General features: G+C 46.1%; 2 protein-coding genes across 4 annotated transcripts in view; one reads left to right on the top strand and one right to left on the bottom strand.

Moving 5' to 3' along the window:
- DPP7 (dipeptidyl peptidase 7) overlaps nt 1-23,704 on the bottom strand; it is a 1,731,842-nt gene that overhangs the window by 699,592 nt on the left and 1,008,546 nt on the right. The window lies entirely within an intron of this gene.
- The window catches only part of LOC144754352 (kelch-like protein 9), a 395,059-nt gene that overhangs the window by 202,602 nt on the left and 168,753 nt on the right, over nt 1-23,704 (top strand). The window contains exon 3 of the mRNA XM_078642043.1: nt 507-667. Within this exon, the coding sequence (XP_078498169.1) occupies nt 507-667 (161 nt within the window). The remainder of the gene's footprint in view (nt 1-506; nt 668-23,704) is intronic.

Below are 23,704 nucleotides of genomic sequence, written 5' to 3'. Positions count from 1 at the left end.
ATTTCAGCCTTCAAGCTATATTGCTGTACTTGATGAATTTATTTTTATTCTGCATATATTCTGGCTGGACTAATATTTTAAAATAAACTAAGTTAATCAAAATTATTGTTTCTCGGTCCTTATTTTGGAGGCGCATTGGCTTCACAAATTGGAATGTATTCCTAATGTTTACTCCCTCACAGCGCTTCAAGCCGACTATCAAAGCTCCATACAACCAACGGGGAAATATAGCTAATGACTTCACCAAAAGACTGAGGTGCAGATACCAGCGCACCATCATTTCCAAGAAATGTATAACATATTATATGATTTAAGATAAAATATCCGGTGATAGGTTTCAGTCCATGTGTAGAATCTTACATTACTCGCGCACTACAGGTTTTGAACAGAATGCACTAACTAACATTTTCATCTCCCCTCATCCTTTCCTTTCTCCATAAATGTAATGCGTTGGAGCCTTCTGTCAATTACATGAATCAATGTAACACTTTTTCTTTTTTTTGAAGGAGGTTTTTCCTCAGGCAAAGCTTCAAGCAATTTACACAGTTATCTCCCGCGACTACGGAGATGGGTATTAAACCATAACATGACATTTGCACGCTGCGATCATGGAATGGCTACCATAGGAGACCACATTTTTTGCCTTGGTGGACGAACATTAAATGCTGTAAGTTGATACTACATATTTGGAGAATTTTATGTTCAATAATCTACTCATTTAATAATCCGAATGTAATAAGAATGTAAAGAAATTACCTTTTTCAAAATTTAGATAATTTGTTAAGAAATAGCCAGAGGAGGAATATCCGATATTTAAAAAAAACGAAATATACCTGCGCTCTGGAAGAGGAATGAATGAAGGGGGACTCTTACCACGCAACTTAGCCCAAGGGCATCAGGGTGCCAGAAAGGGCAAAAAATGAGATGCAATCGACTGAAGGAGACTATTGCCGATAGGCTTCTCGAGAAAATCCAGGTTTTTAAAGTCTTGCGGAAGAGAGCAAGCAACGGTTGCCCCAGAAGATCGGGGGGGGAGAGAGTTCCATAGCCTGGGTACAGCCGAGGAAAAAGTTCTGCCTCCCCATTTCACGCTCATGAACCTTGTCACTTCAAGAAGATTTTTGTTGGAAGAGTGAAGAGATCGACTAGGTACGTAAGGTTGAACCAGAGACGTGATCCCCTCAGGGCCTATACCATGTAAGGCCCCATGGGCAAGACAGAGAATCTTAAACGAAATCCTGGACTGAATAGGGAGCCAATGTAGATTTCTCCTAGCTGTCGAGGCAGAAGCAAGTCTGGGGAGGTTGAGAACCATCTTCGCCGCCGCATTCTGGAACATTTGCAAACGGTGGATAAGACTCTTGTTAATGCCCACATAAAGGGCATTGCAATAGTCCAGCCTTGAAGAGACTAATGCCACGGTAGCCTGTTTCCGGGCATCAGGGGACAGAAAATGGGCCATCCTTCTAAGGATCGAAACAGTCCTGCTGACCTGACGGTCAAAGGAAAGAGAAGAGCCCATTAGCACCCCTAAGTTCTTAGCGAACTGACGGGGAGGCGGACAGTCTCTAAGTGATGGCGGCCACCAGTCATTTGACCAGATTTCCTGGCAGCCTCCAAAGATCAGCACCTCCGTTTTCTCCCCGTTTAATTTCAGGAAATTCTGTATCATCCATTGAGACACAGCCTCCATGCAATTCCTAAAATTCCGGGCAGAATCTTTCACAGGCTGCGTGAGAGAGACCATAATTTGGGTGTCGTCAGCATAGGACAGCACCTCCAGCCCAAAAGATCTAACCACCCTGACAAGTGGGGCCACATATATGTTAAACAGGGTAGGGCTCAATGAAGAGCCCTGAGGAACCCCACAATGCACAGGCTTAGGGGCAGATAGAAACTGGCCCAGTTTGACTCTCTCTAGAAATAATTTATATTCAATTCGCAGACAATACATACCAGTGATGTTTGCCGTGGATGGTGATACATATTTTTTTAATTAACACAAAATTTACAAAGGATACTACCAATGATCCCCTCTATGAAACAGGGGTTCAGAGGAACAAAAGGGAGGCTTGGGCGGTCTGCATTTGGGTCCTCCCAAAATACACTATAAATCACAAAGTAGAAAACACGACCACACTGTCGAAAGTTTGTCAGGTTTCTTATTTTGGATTTACTCTTATGTTGGAGACCCTGGAGTCCACTTATGTTTTGGACATACACAGGGCCAGGGAATTACAAAACATTTTAAGGCATGGCCTCACATACCGTGCTGGGTGTTATGCTTCATCATCGGCCAGCCTGATTGAAATTTCTAGTGGCGAGCGGGCTCCCTGTGCTTGACAGGGAGGGAAGAAAGGGATCCAGTGTGAAAGGGTAAACATCTGAATTACCATCCCAATGGATTTTCCTTTTATTAGTGGAAGGGCAACACAATGAAGAAAAACAAATAGGATTGCTCCCACATCTACTGGGTCAACGTCTTTCAGCCTTATAACTACCCCTGAAGGGGGGCCTAGGCTTTCATTAATCCTGGGATCCCTAGTTTTCCTAATGAAAGTACCTGACATCATTCATTCAAATACCAAAATGCAATCATTGAATGCCAAAGGTATGTTCCTGCCAAAAACAAAAAACTAGTTACTTACCTGATACTATGGTTCTCCAGTATTATCTTTCATAGATTCTCATGCTTGTATCTTCCCCGTCGTCATGGTGGGAGTCTCACGGTAACAGAATGACCACAGCAGTACTAGAAAAAACTGCATAGAAAAATCCCATAGAGAATCACATTATTTGTTAACCAAACCTCATCATTATTTGGTCCAAAACTCAGCCAATCAGCTGCCAGCCCTGACATCACACTCCCCAGCAGAGCCATCATACCTCAGATTTCAAGCCCCAAGTGAGAGACAAGGATATATCCAGAGATAAAATAGTCCACCTGAGAAACGGGGAGGCGGGCGGGCCGCATGTGAATCTATGAAATATAATACTAGAGAACCATAGTGTACAGGTAAGTAACTCGTTTTTTCTCCAGTATTGAATCTTTCATAGATTCACATGCTTGAATCAGAATAGAGAGAAGTACACATACCAACTTGCATTTCCAGGATAGAACCCTCTATTTTCTCAGGGCTCTGCTCCTAATCATTAGGATATATAAACTCTTGGATGCCATCCAGTAGTAATGAACAGGCAATGGGAAAAATGTATATGCAAAGACAATATTCATATAAGAGTGACTATAAATATGCATATTTTTATATATATATCCATACTTTGATATATAACCATATAGTTTGAGAAATACCTTATTGAAACAAAGGACAGAGAACTGCTTGTCCCACTGCTGCATCCTCCTTCCACGCAGTGTCTAGACAATAGTGACTAGTGAAGGTGTGCACATTTTTCTTTGTCGCCGCTCTGCAGATGTCTGGAATTAACACTCCCGCGAACAGAGCTGCTGAAGTTGCCATCTTTCTCGTGGAATGAGCATGCACTCTGGATCGCAGAGGTTTTCCAGCTTTCTCGTGGCATATGGTAATAGCAGAAGTTATCAATCTCAAGATACTAGATCTGGATAGTGCTAGATCTTTTCCAGCCCCAGAAAAGGCTACAAAAGTTGGTTTGTTTTCCTAAACAAATTCATTCTGTCAATGTAGAATTTCAAATATCGTTTAATGTCTAAAGAGTGTAGAGCTCTCTCCGCTTCCGAAGAAGGATTTCCAAAAAATGCAGGCAACACTACAGGTTCATTGAGATGAAAAATGGAAGGGACCTTCGGAATGAATTTTGGATTTGTTCTTAGCATATCTTTATCTTACCGAAACTGAAGAAATGGTTCTGCAATTGAGAAAGCTTGAATCTCGCTGACCCTCCTAGCTGACGTGAGGGCTAACAGCAAAGCCGTTTTCCATGAAATAAACTGTAATTCCGCTATATGCACTAGTTCAAATGGTGGTTTCATGAGCTGTGTTAGAACCGTATTAAGCTGCCAAGGGACTAGCGGGTGTTGAATCGGGGGAAACACTCTGAAAAGCCCTTTGAGACATTTTTTTTAATCACTCTTTGCGACCATAGCGATGGTTGGTTAGGAACCCTTCTATATCTTGAAATTGCTGCTAGGTGCACCTTTAGTGACACATGCGAGAGACCTGCTTTGGCCAGATGCAAAAGTTACGGGAGGATTTGCTCTGGAGAGGCAGTAAAAGGATGTAGAGTTTGCGATGCACACCACTGGCAAAACCTCTTCCATTTTGCTGTATGTGTTTTATTTGTTGAGATTGCCCGAGATTGCGTAAGCAATTTTATGTTCGTGAGGTTCCAGGCTGACAAGTTCAGTGATGTCAAATTTGGATGGAGAATTTGTCCGTTGTTCATAGAGATCAGGTCCCGAGATAGTGGAAAATGAATTCTGGGGACTATTGACAACTGGAGAAGCTCTGAGAACCAGGCTTGTCCCGGCCATGCTGGGGCTATCAGAATTAAGTGGCATGGTTCTGATCTCATTTTCAGAAGCACTCTCGATATTAGAGGGAATGAAGGAAATGCGTACGCGAACATTCCTGTCCAACGCAGATGCAGTGCATTGCCCCACGATCCCGCCTGAGGGAACCTGCTTGCAAAGTGCTTGCATTTTGATTTGTGTTGGTTTGCGAACAGATCCAACGATGGGGTGTCCCACTGACAAAACACTCTTAGGAGTTGACTTTGAGCTAGTCCCCACTCGTGAGAAACAGTGGCAGATCTGCTAAGGATATCCACCCTAGTGTGGTGTATCCCTGGGACGTGCTGAACCTGAAGTGAGATGTTGTGAAGCAGTAGCCATCTCCAAATCTCCTGTGCTTGTTTCTACAAGAGCTTTGACTTTGTACCTCCTTGTTTTAATAGGCAGAAAATTGTTGTTGTACTGTCCATCCTAACCGTTACCATAGAATCGAGTATTCTGGGGAGGAATGCCTGCAGACCCAATAACACTGCTTTTAACTCCAACAGGTTGATATGAAGTTGAGCTTCAGGGTCGGACCAATGTCCTTGTATTTCGAGGTCTTGGAGATGTGCTCCCCAACCTTGAAGTGATGCATCTGTCATCATAACATAACTGGGAAGTAGAGGCGCGAATAGCAGGCCTTTTGTTAAATGTTTTCTGATCCTCCACCATGACAGGGACCCTTGGGATTGTATCCATTGTTTGTCTAGAAGCTCTTGCAGAGGCCCCATGTGCAATCGGCAATTGGGAAGCAAGGGGATACAGGAAGACATCATTCCCAACAAGGATTTGTAGATTCTCACTGAAGTGCACTTTTTTCATTGCAGATTTGACACCAGATTTAAGATTTTCTGAGTTCACTCCTTTGACGGATAAGCTTTTGCTTCCTTTGTGCGAAGCATGGCTCATGGGAATTGAAGGGATTGTGATGGAATAAGAATGACTTTTCTAAGTTGATTCGTAGACCCAGGGAATGAAAGAGATCCATGCAGCTTTGTAGGGAGATCAGAACTTCCTTGTAAGATGAACCTTTTATGAGCCAATCGTCTAGATACGGGAAAATCTGGTGACCCTGTAGTCACAGGTGTGCTGCTACCGGCGCCATGCACTTTGTCAAGGCCCTTGGTGGCGATTTTAGACCAAAGGGCAAGACTTTGAATTGGTCGTGGCGCCCGCCACTACAAAACGCATGTATTTCCTGTGATTTATGTGAATTGGAATGTGGAAATAGCAATCTAAGAGGTCCAGGGATGCCATGCGTAACAGCAGTAGTATTTCCTGAAGGGATAGCATACGAAAGAGAATCTTCTTGATGAATTGGCTCAGACCTCTCCGGTCCATTACCTGCCTCTATTTTGATGTCTGCTTTTCCTTTATCAGAAAGAAATGTGTGTAAAATCGTTTCCCTCGCTGAGGAAACGGAACTTCCTCCATTCCCCTTTTTACTATAAGAGAGAATACTTCTGCTTTGAGAGCTGACAGATGTTGTTGCTGTCTGTGAACAGGTGGTTGATTCTTGGGCTTCTGTATAAATTCCAGGGTATGGCCTTGATGAATCACATTCAGTACCCATCTGTCTGGTGTTATCGACAGCCATTGCTGAGAAAAGAGAGAAAGATAATGGTCGTTGTTGATGTCTGACCATGTGGCGGGCACCTTGAGAAAGTAACTGTCGTCTATTGGATTGCTGAGGTTTTCCTCTTGCAGCATTCTTTCCTCTGGATTGCTGGTGATAAGAGGAGCTTGAGGAACGATACTGTTGGTTGTTCGAATACTGGCGATACCCTTGTTGACTGTAAGGTTGGTACCTATTTGACTGGGACGAAGACCTTTGATTGTATTGGCCTCTCGAACCTCTCTTCATAAAGGACTGGAAGCTGCCTTGTTAAAGAGACCCCAACGCTCGTGCTGTGTCCGTGTCAGCCTTGATTCCCTGGAGAGCATTGTCTATATGCTTTCCGAAGAGATTCTCTCAGTCGAAAGGTATGTCCACAATTTTTGCTTGTACCTCCGGTCTGAATGAAGTGGCTTTAAGCCATCCTGGTCTTCGGAAAGCCACCGCTCCCGCCATTTGTCTAAACGCTATTGATGAAATATCCATAGTGATATCGATGGATTCGGAGGCCTAGCCCCGTCTTGTAAAATGGCGGCTGCTTCTTCCTTTTTGTCATCTGGGAGGTGAGCCAACAATGGCGCTATATCTGAACGTATTTGTCTGTTATAAAGACTGATCAGAGCTAGAGCGTTTGCAGCTCTAATGGAAGCCGCTGCCGTCACCGCAAAACGCTTCTCTGCGCCGTCCATTTAGTCTTTCTTCTTTGTCTGGGGAGGGGGCCACAGAAGTAGAGACAGGATTTTTGGATTGTCTCTGAGCCGCTTGTATCACTACTGATTCTGGACGCGGATGTCCATTCAAACATGCAGGAGAAGACTCTGGAGCACAATTTTTTTTCTCTATTCTGGGCACCGAACCCACCACCAAGGTTGGAGTTTTCATGATCTACAAGCCTTCGTCCCAGATATGCTCAATGATGGGAATTGATCTCATAGACTTCCTTGACTTCTCCTTGAAGTTGTATAGGAAACATTCTGCTTCTTGCACTGGAAGTGGAAGCTCAAATCTCTGAGGCTTTTTCCATAATGTCATGGAATCCTCCAATGTCCTGTGGTGGAGAGTTTGCTGGTGAGGGCGATGGAGATGGTGTCGTAGGCAAAATATATTGATCTCATTTAATACCTAAAGGAGTATCTTGAAGAAGTTCCCCTTCTTCTGGCTGGTCTTCTCCATCACTCTCTGCGAAATCGGGGGAGATCGCATCTTTTGCACTGTAGGTGTAGGTTTAACGACCGGAAATTGGGTAGGAGCGCTTGATGTGTTTGAGGCAGGAGTGTTAGCTTCAGGAAAACGATGATAATAGTTGTTGATCATGTGACGTAAGTCAGTCACCAGAGAAACAGGCATCGAGATAGACTCTTCCCTCTCAGGATACGGTTCCTCTTCCTCCTCATACTCATATGACTGTTGGAACGACTCATATCTTTTGGATTCGGACACTGGGCGATCTTGGAAAGAGTAAACCTCTTGGCACTCCACTTCATCAGTGCCCTGACTCAATCTGTAAGTGAGAGGGACTGTAAGCTACACCCATGGATTCTTCATCCTCCGATTCCTGTAAATCCAGCAGATTTGATGGAAGAAGGGGAGAAATTTTCGTCCAAGTAGTGAATTCTGTAGTTTTCTTGACCGTCGACGGTTGAAAAGAACTTAAAGATTTCGACTTTGGTTATTTAAAAGTCATCGTCGACGGAGCACCGTCATCGATGCTCCCGTAGATGCTGAAATTTGAATTGTCGTCGTCAATGGTGTCATCGACAAAGCAGTCGTCGCCGAGGTCGTTGTCAATGGTGTCGTCGATTAGGTTGATGCCTCTTCCCATCGATGAAGTCGTCGACAAACCTTTTTTTGACGGTGTTGTCTTGGTCACTGCCGTCGACGTCCTAGTCGTCGTCGAGATTGTGATCGTCGACGAAGTCACCGACTACGGTGTCGTCGACATCTTCACAGGAACAAGCACCTGAGACGCCACAGATTTTGTCGACGGAGCTGAAGACACTACCCTTGATTCTGAGCATTTCTTTAGAGGAGTATGAGGGAGAGAAGACGAAGATGTTTCTTTTCCCTTAGTTTTTTGCTTCTTAGGTTCCACTGTTTCCTCTGAAGCAGAGGACTTCCTCCTTTTTGAAGATTGGCTAGTAGATTCCTCCTCCGAGTCTGAATCTGAGATGGCCTTCTTTTTCTGAAGCCACAACAGCAAGCGTGCCTCTCTGTCCCTTAAAGTTTTTCGCTGAAAAGGTCCTGCAGTGTTTACAGTCCTTAGTCACATGTTTGGGATGACGAAAATACAAACAGTCTTTGTGGGGGTCTTCAGAATAGAGTCTGGCTTTCCCACAAGATTTGCAGGGCATGAAAAGCCTCTTTTTTGAGTTTTCAGCCATATTTAGATACTAGATGTAAAACAGTACCTTAAATCCATAAGAAAACTTGCAGTTGGAAAGGTCAAAAATTCACTCAGGAACAAAACTGAGCAAGGCTCAGGGAGACTCCATCTCAAGGCGGTTGGAAGGCGGAGGTATGATGGCTCTGCTGGGGAGTGTGATGTCAGGGATGGCAGCTGATTGGCTGAGTGTTGGACCAAATAATGATGAGGTTTGGTTACCAAATTTTGTGATTCCCTATGGGATTTTTCTATGCAGTTTTTTCTGGTACTGCTGTGGTCATTCTGTTTACGTGAGACTCCCACCATGATGAAGGGGAAGATACAAGCATGTGAATCTATGAAAGATTCAATACTGGAGAATATGATTATGCTGCAAGGTTCAAGACGTCCTAAGGTACACAATGAAGATTATTTACATCATTTATGTGGACAATTTGACACAAGACACTAAGGTCATACAATATGGGTAGCGATAATTGCTCCTAATTACATGCTATGCTCCACTAATGCCACTGCACTCGACACGTGATGGGTATTTACAGCAAATTGGTGAAAAAAGTGGCAAATTCCAAGCACAGCATACAACTCATATCCATACATATTGCCTTAGCCTTGCCTGTTCTCGGAGGGGCTTCATGGCGGAATTTAACCTTGTGCTTGCAATGCAGCACTCTTAAGCCTAACACGGTATTGCTTTGATAATACATATTTAAAAAACAAAGGTTACAGAGATGTTATAGGTAGGTATGGTAACTTTATCTCCCCTTACAATAACGTAAACATCTAGAATTGTACTGAAAAGGACAACCGGTAAAGTAATGTTATTGTTAAGTGTTGAATGATTTAAAAACTAATTTTTAAAAACTACGAAACACTGAAATGTGCTGGTATTTCACTGAGCTAACTATATCTTGTGCAACCTTCATTTAAACATACCCCTGCAACATACATTAAATGCACTCAGCCTTTATCTGGTTTAACAGGGAAAAATCTAGGCACCCTAAACTTTTGTGACTTGGAAACGGCATACCCTGTAACTTTCAACATGCACAATCATAGTTGCTTCCAGGGCTTACATTATTTTTAGGAGTTGACTTTTTAAAGTGATTTTTATTTAAAGACGGACTAAGGGCACTCTGGCTGAATGAAAACTATGTTGAAATGATTTTCAAATGTATAACTTTGTTCTTCATATCTGCTCTGCTTTTCCACTCTGTTGCTGAAATTGGCTGACATATTTGCCTGTTGTTTATAATCTCGGTCCATATGCACTAGTCACTTTATGAACCTCCCAATGAAATATTTTTTTGATAGAGCTTTTAACTCTTCTAAGCGTATTTTAAACCTGTATTAATTATATGGCATATATAGTATTTAGGTCTTATGCTCTGTTGGCTTTTATGTTCTCTAAGGATTTGACTTTATATATGTTCCTCTGTTTATGTTAAAAGTATGCATTTTGGACCTCTACGGAGCTTCGTATCATAAATAAAACCAAACTTTAACTTGCTTACACTATAGTTAACTAATTGAACTAGAACAGGGTGTGTTTGATTTTTAAACATTAATTTAATTTCAAAACCTAAATATGTCTCTTAAACCTTTGTTTCTTTCAGTAAAAAAAATAATAAAAAAAATCTTTCTATCTACACTTACACCAGGGAAGGACTGGGAATGCAAACCAGCCCTGTCAATTACGTCGGACAGGCCTGGGGGGGCAGCGTGTGGCAGGGTGCTGGTGGGAAACATTGTACTTTTGTTACAGGGCTGCACTACGGTTATACTGCTGCAAAACCGGCCCACAGTAAAACAAAAGTCCCCAACAGTCCCAAACCGGCACCTTCCCTTCCGGTCCACCGGCAAAACACCTCGAGCCCACTACGGGTAGTCTGGCCCTGACTCACACACACATTCACGGAGGAGCAGTCATGGCTCTGTAGTTGAGGTTGATGCCTCCTTCAGAAATCTGATTTTCTGCATCGTTATTATCTCTGTCACCTACTCAACCAAACGTATACATTTGCAAGGATATCTGGTGCCAAATATGTGGCAGATCATTCTAATGCTACAAATGTTATAAAGGGGACGGGGGCGTCCACATTCATTTTCTCCAGCCTTTAAATTTCAATAGAGATGTTTACTCTGCACAATACACCAAAAACGATGGTCAACAAATTTCTAAGGCGTGGTGGCTTTTATACTATGTGGTGCCTTTTCTTAGTTTGCTGAAAATCTGTTCAGTCATTTTGGGGACATAAAGCAAGTTGTGAGTGTAGAGTGCTTATGCCAAACGATGAATATGTTCAAGTAAACACCCACATAGGCTCCCACAGATCTAGTGGACCTTAGCAAGTACTTAAAAAAAAAAACAGAAACAAAATAAATCAAAACTCAAACGTAGCACTGACCAAGAGATTTGTTGCTGCATTATTCACAAGTGGCCCTGAAATGCCTCCTACTTACAACCATCTCTTCACAGCTTGTTTGACAAGTCAGGAAACAAAATAAGGATGGCTTTTGCCTCAAACCATCTTCTCTAGCCTTGCAATGATCAAGAGGTGATATAAAAACTAGAGGCGCAGGCAACTAGGTGGTCCAGAATGCCGCTATCACTGGCATACACAGTGGTGCTCATGAAAATGATTGTGCTCCCCAAATTTCTTTACCTTTTTACTAACATCCCCATAGTGCTGCGGCAGCAATTCTTAAGAACTGTCAAGTCACACATGGTAACACTAGCTTGGGCAGGGAAGCGGCACAGAATTAGCTGGGACACTATGACACTCTCGTACGCTCAGGAGGTTTTGACGCACCAGACCTATATTTATACTACTTATGTGCTCAGGCGCAAATCGCACAATATTGGTACAGGTCTCATGCATACATGCCACACTCAGCAGTGGAGGTCAATGGTACACACCCTACTCCACTCAATGCCATTCTGACACATTGATGCACAGATTTGCTAAGGGAGAAGATAAACACTATTCATTGTTCCATGAAGACATGGAGAATGCTAGGCGTACGTGCTACAAAGCTGCCTTTGTACGCCCCAGCACTCCCCCTGAAATATTACTCAACCATATCGGTCCCCCATTAGGCTGTCATGCTCGCTATGTTTGATAGGGCCAAGCTAAAAACCTTAGTGGATGTGTACCCAGCTGGGCAGTTTTTTTTACTTTGGCAGACATTTGGCGCACCAGACACCGCTACTGTATTCACATACTATCGCCTCACGGATGATCTGAGGGAGTTGTATCCCTCTTTCCTGATGGAACCCTCCATGCTGGGAGTGCTCCAAAGTTTGCTAACTCGCCCCATAAGCAGGCATCTCATCACAAGATTATAGAATGCAGCCCAAAGTGGCCAGCAAAAAGCCTAGAAGCCCAGACCTCAGCATTAGATAGATGGAATGGTACTCTTGAAACACCCTTGACGGTGGAGGAATGGGGATGCTATTGCACACTAACAGGAATGCCCACGTCAAATTGCAAATTGTGAATAATTAATTTCAAATACCAACAACAAATGTATTACACCAGTTAGGCTGCTTCAATATGAGTTACCGGGTGATGCGAACTGCTCACGCTGTGGGGCAGTGGAAGAAGACTTTCTACATTTGGCCTACCTGTGCGGCCCAGTTACTTAGTTCTGGGTACAGGGGGTGACAGATCTCTCAGCCATGGTGAAGGAGCAAGTGAACTGTACCCCCAGAAGTGCTTGCTCGGCTTTGTCAAACTACTACAACCCACATATTGCAAATCTGTGGCAGTGGCATTGCTACTGGCAAAACGTAGAGTAGCTAAACACTGGGGCAAGAGATCAGCGCCTAAGCCCCAACAAAGGCTACTTGATATGACATAGTGCAAGGAGCCGCTGGAAATATTTGCTGAAGAACTGCTGCTGCCGCCATCATGCCCAAGAGACATTTGGAGTCTACGCACAACTTATTTATTATCAGCTCCAGATGTGATCTAATGTAATGTGCAATATGGGAGGTATTGCCAGATGGTGATGGTGTTAGAATGCTTGTACTTGTCAATACAGCTAATGGACCACAAAAGTGATATGTCTGCTACATGCAGTAATTAATGGGATACTGTTTGTATCTGTTTTTATATGCTGAAAAACCATATTAAAAAACAGCACTACATCATCCTCTTCAGATAGATCTTTGCCAATTGGATTTGGACATGGCAGAACATGAAAAGAAAAGAGCTTATGTGGAACTAGTACCTATCTAAACCACAGGGATTGAGGCAATGAGGACTGCATTTATCCTACTCATAAATCAATACGTATTGGTTCAGTACCCACCATTGTTTAGGTCAAATGACTTTACATCGAGCAAGAGCTCAGCAAAAGCACTTTAGATAGTGTGACACAAATGATATATTTCTTAATACAGTGCATCAATCAGACATATTAAGTTTATGATCCTTTATTTCTTATTTTTTCATCATCTTCATAACTGGTTAAGAACCGTAGCCAGCGCGTTTCGTCCTCTCTTACTTCTTCAGGGATATCAATAATATTCTTCTCAATTTGGCTGAACTGTATAGTTCTGTTAATTCCTGTGTATGGTTATGTGTTTCAACAATTTTTTATCCTCACGAAATGAGGTGCGTCCACATGATTGCTAGTCATAAAGCCATATTATATTGCGGAACCATGTGCGTGGAGTGGAGGAACAGTGAATTTTGTCCTTGAACTATAGGGTGCAACCAATTGGAGTGGACAGTTTATTTTGACTATTGTAGATGATGACATTTTTCACATCCATCCAAAGTATGGCTTTATGACTAGCAACCATGTGGACACACCTTATCTTGAGAGGATACATAAAAAAATAAAATTCGTGAAAATAAGAAATACAGGATCATAAACTAAATAGGTTGATTGAATCATCCCACATAGATGAGTCAAGATGGAATCCCTGCAAGCCATTTTTCCTCTAATCAGGATGAGCGCCTTCCTACCCTCCCCTGAAATCATTGACGCTTACCTACATGTTCTAATACAATTTATTTTGTCAGAAGTATCTGCAGTTTGCAATTCTGCGAAATCATTACCAGGTCCAAGTTCTCCCTTTCAGGTTAGCTTCTGATCCAAGAGTTTTTACCAACATCTTGGCACCTCTGGTAGGGATCCTGCATTCAAAAAGTATTCGTCTACCCTTATCTGTACAATTGGCTAAAAGCCACTTTTTCGAAGGCAGAGCAAGCGGTTCACAAAGTTGCAGACTTCACCATGATCAAAGATTACTGCTCAAGATCCAGTAATCAGACCTGTCTCCCATGCAACAGCTTCAAGTTTTGGGGCTCCCTTTCAGGCAAACCTGGGTCATGTTTTTCTCTTGCGATATTATCTGTTGTCAAAGGACTCAGGCCACTGCGAAAATCTGACTCTAGAGTCAGGGGGCGATAGCCTTGACTCTTTTACCCTGGGGTAGTCTAAATCTATACTCTGCTTCACCACCTTCTTCGCTACAAGTTGTTTTTCCCCAAACAACAAGACTCTAACTTCCATGACCTTAAACTACATTGGTGGCTAATTTAAGAACATTTTGACAGAGGTATTTCTCTCTCTTCTCAAACTCTACTAAATAAACAAGCAAAATAGGATGGAAAGCACTCATCGAAGGTGCCTCAGCTCAGGGCAAATTAAGCCATCAGGATAGCGCAATCTATCCAACTGGAAAAAATTGGTTGCAGTCCACAGGTGGTTTGTGTTCAGACCAAAAGTCAAATGGTCTGGTCTTACACCAACTATCAGGAGTTAAGCTGCACTCCTTTTTTCTCCTGTTTATGAAGATATGCCTTTGGGCAGAATCCCGAATGTTTCAGAAGTATAACTTTAATGGAAGGAGAATGGGCCCACCAATCTCAAAGATTTTCATATTACTATCCTCAGTGTACCTTTTTTGTTCTACTATTTCAGGAGATTTCGAGCAAGTTCGGTACTCAATCATTGGTTCTTTTCATACCAGGAGGAGCACACTCTCCTTCCCCGTTTTTTAGTATAGTTCTCGCAAGTCAAGCAGGGGCACTAGATGCACTGTCAGTCAGTTGACCTCAGGGGACTTCTTTACTACTTTCCTCTGTTTCAGCTGATTACCAGGGTCTTCAGGAAATTAAAGAGAATTAGGCAGAAGTTGCTCTTTTTCATTGCTCCAGAATGGTGAAGGAGATCATAGTATCCATTCCTTCTTCAGAAGGTTGTCCAACCTCACTGCCAGTTTTTAATTCATCATTCCCCTCCAAGTCTTCCTCTGCTACCTCTACAAACCCTTCAGAGTTTGAACCGAAGGGTTTGGCACTTGAAAGGATGAGCCCGATTTATCTGTTCAGCAGAGGTAGCGAAAAGCATTTATTGATCAAGAAGACCTTCCACTCTAAATTGAATTTCAATGCTTGGTGTAGGGAATATAGACTTTTTCCACCTTCCAGTGAACCAAGCAGAATCCTTGATTTTCTCAAAGAAGGATTTCTGCTGGGTCTTGCAGAATCTACAATCAGAAATCAGTGGATGTGGGGGCGTGGCCAGCAGCTGAGGAAGATGGCGGCGTAGTCCCGGAGCTGCGCTAGAGACCTTATCCTTCCCTCGAAATCCGGCATAATCCACGCACCAGAGCGGCTGCAGTTGACATTCGCAGGAGTTGTACGGCGGCCCGCGACGGTGCCTTTGATGCGGCCACAGGTGTCCTGAGGTGACGGTGACAGGCGAGCGGCGCCCGGCCGAGTGCGCTCAAAATGGCCGCCGCCCGAATGTTGTGAGTAGCGACTCCCGGGCTCGAGTGGCAGACGGAGGCATTGCCCAGTGAGAAGCGGACCCCAGCTTGCGGGTTCAGGCGGTGTCTGGGCCAGTGATCTGCTCGGTCTAAGGCTGCACAGCTGGGGACGTCTGCCGCAGGGGGACTCTGACGTCTCCGGGCACGGCTGAGGCGGGCGAACAGCGGGGGCCTGCGGGCGCGGGTCTGCATCATTCCTGTGGCGGTCCTGGCACCTAGACTCAGCATATTGTCCCTGGAGCTGGAGTCCCTGTACCTGCGGCCATAATTCAGGTATCCTACAGGGGCGGCAATCGGAGGGCCCCCTGTGGACTTCAGCGCCTGGGAGGACATCTGCCTGGTAGGAGACAGGATTGTGTGTGCTTTGGAGGCAAGTGACTGGCTGCGGCAAGGGGGCATTGGTGCCTGGTCTGGGGCCCTACTGACAAAGGTTGAAAATGCGCTGGACTCAGGAGGGGTGCCTGGCGCCTTGCTGCCTCTACCCTGCGAGCGACACATTGAGGGCCTGGACTGAGGTGTTGCAGCGGAGCAAGGGAAGCTGCCAGACTGGTGTGGCGGCTGCAGTGCATTGGTGGGGCAGGTGCCTGATAACCCGGGGGCTTCATAATCTGCCCCTGGCATGCGCGGCCTTGAGGGGTGTAGCGGCGGCGACGAGGGAGACTCCCTGGGCGGCTCCAACTCCGGTGTGGTGAGGCAGCCGGGCACGGTATGGGCCGAAATAGAGCACAGGACCAGTTCAACCAAATCGAGAAATATACAGTGGCGATGGCCCGTGATCGGGGTGCGACTGGCGGCGACCAGGTCGGGGATCGATATGATGAAGGTCCGGACCCATCCCTGAGACACATTATGAGGACCATTAACGATTTTCAGGCCACTATGGAGCCCAAATTGGACTCGGTGACGGAAGTGGTGAATCTCCTGCGGGCGGACTTCCGACAAAAATGTCCGAAAAAGTGGCGGCGGCAGAAACCGGCATAGGCGGGCTGCAGGCGAAGATGAAACGCCTCGAGGAGCAGGTGGCACTCCTCACCAAGAACCAGGCTGACGTGTATGCCCGCCTGGAGGACCAGGAAGGTCGGGCTAGGCGTAATAATATACGCATAGTGGGAGTGCCGGAAGGAATGGAGGGGCCTTAGATGGACGTCTTCGTGGAAGACCTCATACTGAACCATTTTCAGCCAAAGTGCCTCTCGAGCTTCTTCTCAGTGGAGCGGGCACACAGAGCTCTAGGTGGCACGCCTAAGCCCGGCCTCCCCCCCCCCACGCACGATCATTGCCCGCATCCTCAATTATCATGACAGAGATGCCATCCTGCAAGCTGCACGGGTCCGGGGGGCCTCCACCGGGATAATGCCACTATCCTTTTTTTCTGGACTTTACGCTGCAGGTGCAGCGGCAGAGGCGCTCCTTCGATGGCATCAAAAGGGCGGTCTGTGACAAGGGGGTGAAGTACATGATGTTGTTCCCGGCCAGGCTCAAGGTATTGGATGGAGACAAGTCTTATTTCTTTGATACGCCAGCGGATGCCGCCGACTGGATGGACGGTTGGTGCACGGTGGGCCGACGTGGGAAGCGACACGAAACACCGGTGGAGAGCGGGAGCCGGGGGGCCCAGAAACAGTGAGTGCTCCCAGAGACAACGAAAGGCAATGGGCGAAGTGACTATGTTATGGTAGGGTCTTGCTTTACTATGGGATTTCCCCTGCTCTGCTGGCGAGGTGAGGCGGAAGAAATGGGTGCCGGGGAGGCCTGAATCCTGTAAGGCGAGAACATCAATGACTGCCCTGAATGGTGTCCGTTGGGAAAGACTTGGACTGAGGAGGCACACGGACCAGGGTTATGGCTACGAGTTGGGCTGAGTGATGAGGGCATGAATTTGGGGTGGGGGGCGCCTGGGGCCAAATCATACACGAGGGTGTATGGTCCGATATGCTACATGTGCATCTTTCTTAGGTCGGCGACTCCACATTCCTCTAACATTGTCTCTGTTGTCGGATGGGGGCGACAGGCGCTCTGCATGTTTCAATGGTGGGTGGTTGGCGCTCACCAAACAGGGAGGCAGGGAAGGGGGTGTTGGGGGGGGGTGGTTTGTTGGGTCTATATGGGAGGGGGGAGAGAGGGGGGGCTTTGCTTTGACAAGTTGTGTATGCTCATTTCTTGGTCAGTCCTTTGCTGGGTGGGGGTGGGTGTGGTGCATCACAGGATAGCAAGCTCCGGTTGTAGGGATCACGGGACACGGAACGCAGATGGGCTCCCAGTCCGTGGTTAAGTTCTGGACGTGGAACGTCAATGGTTTGGGCAACAAGGTCAAAAGGACGTTAGTACTGCAGCACCTGAAGCGACATTCGCCTGACGTGGTTCTCCTGCAGGAGACGCATTTGCGGGGGAACCGGTGCCAGGCATTAGACTGCTTTGGCTACAAAATGGTTGCCCACTCTGGCTTTACGTCAGGCTCTAGGGGAGTGGGTATCCTGTTGCGGAAGGCTCTTCCTGTGGTGGTCGCCGGGACGTGGACGAATGATTCTGGGTGTATGGTGCCAGTAGCGGGAGGGGCAAACAGTGGTGTTTTGCTCTTGCTATGTCCTGCCGGGCCTGCATTCCACAACCTATAAACGTTTGGGTGCCATCTTGGCAGATCTCCCTCTGGGGATGCTGTGGGAGGAGACATGAATGCCGTTTTGTCCGTAGACCTCGATAGGTCGGGTGGGGGGCAGGGCCATCGGGGGAGCGGGGGCTACAGGGGTTCCTGTAGTCTCTTGGTTTGAGCGACTTGTGGCGGGCACACCACCCCTCCTCGCGACAGTACACGTTCTATTCGGCCAGGCATGGGTCCTTTTCCAGACTGGATCACCTGCTGGCGCACACTGATCAGTTGGGGGACTTCTCGGACCCCCAAATCTTAGCTAGGGGTCTTTCTGGCCACTCTCCGGTGGCTGTACTCTTGAAGGGACCAGTCTTAAACAAGGCGGCGTTCTCGCGGATTGATCCATGGCACCTTAGAGATGATTTGATAGGAGATAAGATCAGAGAGGGCTCTCAGTTCTATTTTGAGGAGAATCAAGGGTCAGTACAGTCATGCATCACGCTCTGGGAGGCATACAAGACCGTTCTGAGGGGGAAGGCACAGACCCTGATAGGTGCAAAAAGAAGGAGGAATCCTTGAAGATCAGGCAGCTCGAGGAGGATGTCACCGATCTAGAACGTAGATTGGGTGTAGAGTCCTCGTTAGAGGGTCGGCACGCTCTGGCCCTCAAACAGGCAGAGCTCAGGGCTCTGGCGGAGGGGGAGGCGAGGGCCCTCGCTCTGGCCACACAACACCGTATTTACGATGTTGGGGACAAGTCCCTAAAGCTCCTCGCTTGGTTGGAGCGCAGAGATAGGGAGCGCTCCTGGGTGGCGGCGGTGCGAGATAAGTCGGGCTTCCTGGTGTCCACCAACACAGATATTGCGGAGACGTTTGCGACACACTTTTAAGAAGTATACTCCCCGGTTTGTACCAGGACAGAGCAGGACTGTGAGGAGTTCCTCCGCGACTTTGCGCTTCCCACTCTGTCGCAATCCCAGAGGGATGAATTGGAGGCAGCCCTGACTGGTGAAGAGATTGGGGCGGCGCTTCTCTCCTTACAATCTGGGAAGGCGCAGGGCCCTAACGGGCTCCCGGTCGAGATCTTTAAGAAACAATCGAGCATTGTCAAAGGTCCTCTTCAAACCAAATTGATGCAATTCCACGGTTATTTGAACTGGCGGAGGAATTTGGAAGTTTATCTGGTTATAAAATCAATAAAGAGAAAACAGATATAATGGGATGGAATAACTTAACTGCCATACAGGGGGCTAGAGAAATGATTAGGTATTTGGGAATATATTTAACCCAAAAGTTGATGGATATCCCTAGGATCAGCTGGCAGAAGGTAGCGAAGGAAGTGTGTAAATTATTGTTAAGGTGGGGAAGTTTGCCACTGAATATCTATGGGAGAGTTAATCTCGTGAAAATGACGATCCTCCCTAAAATATCCTTCCTGTTCAATACAATCCCGCTGCCATTTAATCCTAGGGATATCGCTAGCCTTCAAGGGAAGGTTGGTTCTTTCATATGGGCTGCGAAAACACCCAGGATAGCCTGGAAGAAATTAAGGAGAGGACTGAAGATAGGTGGTTTGACTCTACCCGATTTATTTTTATATTGCCATGCCTTTAAGAATTTTAGAATATTGGCCAATAAATTAGATTCTTCCTCACAGGGCCGCCTTTTTCAGGCAATGTTGCATGATCAGCCACAGGGTAGGGAATTTTTTCTTTTTAAATTCAGGGACCCCAAATTTTACAAAAAAGTCCGTTTTAAGATCTTGTTGGCAGCTCTTAAGAACTGGGGATACATCAGGAGAGTCTTGGGGATATCATATTACAATATGCAGGCTCCAATCTGGGATTCCCCTGGCACCCCTGATTGCCTCTTAGATCAATTGTCCCAGCCACTTAAAGTGGCTGGTATTAAGACATGGGGTGACCTGTGTTTAAACTCTCAGCTTATGAATTGGGAGTCCTTTACGAATTTAATGAATGGGACCTTAACCAGATTCAAGTTTTATCAGCTCTCGGCACGGTGGGCAAGACAATCGTGGGGGAGTGGAGAGGATAGCTTGCCCCTTGATTCCATCTATAGAGGTGGAGTTTGGAAATGGGAGGTCTCCTTCTGGTATAAGACATTCACTAGAGTAAAAGACAGCTTGGATTCTGAACTGGTGACCCTTTGGGGTAATGTTGTAACTGGAAATCCTGAGAAGATACAGAAAATCTGGAGTGACTCTTTTTCCAAGTCTCAGAGAGTAATTAAACCAGCAAACTTGAGGAGAAATCACCTTTTTACAGCTTATAGGGTCTATTGTCTAAGGTGACAACGGATACATACTATTGTCCCAGATGTAAATATCCGGCAGCGGACGATCGACATATGTTTATGGACAGTCCAAAGACCTGTCCAAAGATCTCCAAGTAGTGGGCAGCTGTATCTGGATTCCTAGGGGAGATCTTATTAAGGCCAATAGTTTGCTGCCCTAGATTGTTTTTTTTCGGGTTGCCACTGGGCTACAATATGAACAACTTTGCCTCACAATTTTTGTTCTATGTGATATATATTGCCAGAAGAAAATTCTGTAGAGTATGGAAGTCGGAGGCTCCACCTTTATTTGCTGATTGTTTAAAAAAAATCATTATGATCAGTCAGTCAGACATGGCTTGTGATGTAGCGAGTGCCAATAAAATCTGGTCCGCATTAGTGGCCTGGACGAAGAACTAGTATTGGTCCAATGATTATGCCAGAGGTTTGTTGTCCTGTCCTCCCTGGTACCTATGTCTGTCCACCGAGGGGAACAGGAGTTTGACTAGGAAACAGCCTTACCTCTGGGTGAACCCTGTATGCCGGACACAGACACCGGGGGCGGCAATCGTATGTTTGTATGGAAGGCGCAGAGAGATCCCATCTAGAGTTTTTATCTTCTGGTGGCATGTATGAGGACTAAAATGAAAAAAAAAGGGCCTTCTTCTGCGTATGTACCAGGAGGCGCATCAGGTAAGGATGCTACCGCCGGACCAGAGAGAGGCCACGATTGTGGTTATCCACAAGGACGGCAAGCCGGCTGATTGCTGCTCCTCATATCGGCCAATTTCTCTCCTAAATGTTGAGGCGAAGGTATTTGCCAAGGTCCTAGCGGATAGGCTGATTCCAGTGCTCCCGGACCTAGTACATGTAGACCAATCCGGTTTCATGCTACGCAGGAGCACGCGACACAATCTGAGGTGCATGTATGGAGCGCTATATATGACGGACGGCGTAGGGGACACACAGACTGCGTTGATGGCGCTGGATGCCTCAATGGCGTTTGACAGCATTGAGGGGCCATACCTTTTTATGGTCCTGCAGCGCCTGGGCTTCGGTCTGACCTTTTGCAGCTGGGTGCGCCTCCTGTATGAACAGCCGATGGCGCGTGTACGAGTCAACGGAACAGTCTCCAGAGCCTTCCAGCTCAGGCGGGTCACAAGGCAGGGGTGTCTCTTATCCCCCCTCTTGTTCGCCCTCGCGTTGGAGCCGTTGGCCCATTGGGTGAGGAGAGATAGGTCATTCTGGGGCTTTGCATTAACCAATGATTGGGAGGAACGCATCAGCTTATACGCTGATGATGTTGTGCTCTATATGGCTCACTAAACAACTAAACAAAAAGCCAATACTGCAACAATTTTTTAAAAGAAAAACTGGATCGCTACACACTAAGAATTAAACTAAGCACGAGTAAGGACAGTTTTGTCAGAATAAATCACATTTATTTTTTATCAGAGTTTGAAGTTATTCGTTGGTTCAAAGTTCACCATGAAATTCAAAACAATAATAATATGGACAATACAAAATAAAATTTTCATAAAAATGACATTACATAAATAGTACAAATTAGTGAAAAGACAACATTCATACGTGATTGGTCAATATTCTCATTCAAAACTAACTCTTTCACACATACCAGGCATACACAGGACAATATTTACAATCTAGAATGTCACAAATTGAATTAATACAACAAAAACACCAAAGACACTCTTTCAATGTAATTTAAGTGATTGGTAGAGTCGTAGCAAGCTATTTCAAGAATAGCGGTCTTAAGGTGAAGGAAAACGGTCTACGCGTTTCGAACCCTTATTCAATTGGGGGGTTCTCATCAGGACCTCAACACTGTGAGAAAGAGAAGGGGAGAGGTGTCACTGATTCAAGATCACAATGAGGGGAAAAAAAAAAAACCTAACTGCCAACCTCATGCTCAACCTTACCTTAGGTATGAGTACACACTAATGTGAGACAAGCCGGGCGATGACACTCTATAAAACAAATCAATGGGTGCATCTAGTCACTTAACCACTATGAAAACATAGCCAAATCAAAACATGTCTCTCAACATCGCCCATTGGGACGGCAGAACATGGACTTACGTGCTTCGTGTCAATGTCGTGTTTTCTGAGTCTGAAAAGGAGAGGAATGGTCTATCAGTGAAAGGAAGCATTAAGCTGGTGTTCGGAAAGCAGGGGGAGGGCGAAAGGGTGCTTACTTGGTAATTTCCAATGTTCGGCAAAAAATTGTAGGATGGAGGACGGTCTGGAATTAGTCAGAGACCTGCGGGGAATGGAAAGCATGTATGAGGCGTCTGTGCGCGAGTTACTGTGGGACGGTTCTTCGATCTGGCCACTCGGGCGGCTTACCTTTCGCCTGCTGGCGTGGTGTCTCAGAGTAGAGTCCGCTCTGTGTCCACTAGTGACATGGATGTCGGGCTGGCGTGCGAGGTACGCCTATCAACGCAATCGTGCTTCCGGGTCGCGGTGCTTCTGGGAATCGTACTTCAAGGCTGACTTGGGAACTACAGATCTTTGGTAGAAACGACTCGGGAGGCGCTCTTGCAAGCTGGTGCCATAGGTGTCGGACTGGCGTACAGGGTACTCCTATGGGCACGTACGTCCTACCGGGTTGGGTGCCTCTGGGAAATCTAGTTCAGAGGTGACTTCTTGAAAACTACAAATATTCAGGAAAAGCCACTTAAAAGGAGCTGATATGTGCAAGACTGCTACAATGTTCGAATGAAAATTTAATTCAGCCTGTACAATTCCGACATTTCATTTAGGCCTTCCAACGCGGTGTTGAATTTCAAAATCATCATTGCTTCTCTCAGCAGCAATTTTGGCTCGGCCTCATCACTCGATGGCACAGGCCCTTCACCTTTTTGAGCTTTTTGGGAGCTATTCGGGCTATCGCATCAACTGGGCGAAGTCCGTCATTTTCCCCCTCTCGGGCCCTCCCCCGCAGATACCCTCCAGGTGCCCTGCAACGTTAGTGAGCGATGGCTTCAAGTATTTGGGGTTTATGTCACGAGAGACAAAGCAGAGTTTCTGGCCAGGAACCTTGAACCTCAGCTGTCGAGCCTTCTCACTGATGTAAGCCAGTGGCGGGCGCTGCCCCTGTCCCTGGCGGGTCGTGTTGCAATGTTTAAAATGCTGGCGCTACCTCGCCTTTTATACATCCTACAGAATACACCGTATCCGCTCCCGCAGGGGTTCTTCAAGCGAGTCTCCCAGGCGGTGAGGACGCTTCTCTGGGATGTAGGCAGCCCTAGGATTGCGTTGCAGAAATTAACAAGGGGGGTGTACGACGGTGGGCTGGCCTTACCGGATGTGCAATTATATTAGTGGGCGTCTCAGCTTCAAGTCGTCAACAACTGAGTTTATGCAGATAGGTCGGAATCAGCATACAGAGTAGACCGTTTTGTAATGCCAGGCGGGAATTGCTAATCCCTGCTATATGCCCGGAAGATGCATGCGGATTGGCCCTCACATACTGGTGTGGTGGCCCAATGTTGGAGGGAGGCGAATCAATTCCTGGGATGGACG

Source organism: Lissotriton helveticus, chromosome 5_1 (assembly GCF_964261635.1).
Source record: "Lissotriton helveticus chromosome 5_1, aLisHel1.1, whole genome shotgun sequence".
NCBI classification, from domain to species: Eukaryota; Metazoa; Chordata; class Amphibia; order Caudata; family Salamandridae; genus Lissotriton; species Lissotriton helveticus.
This window is presented reverse-complemented; position numbering and strand designations above follow the sequence as displayed.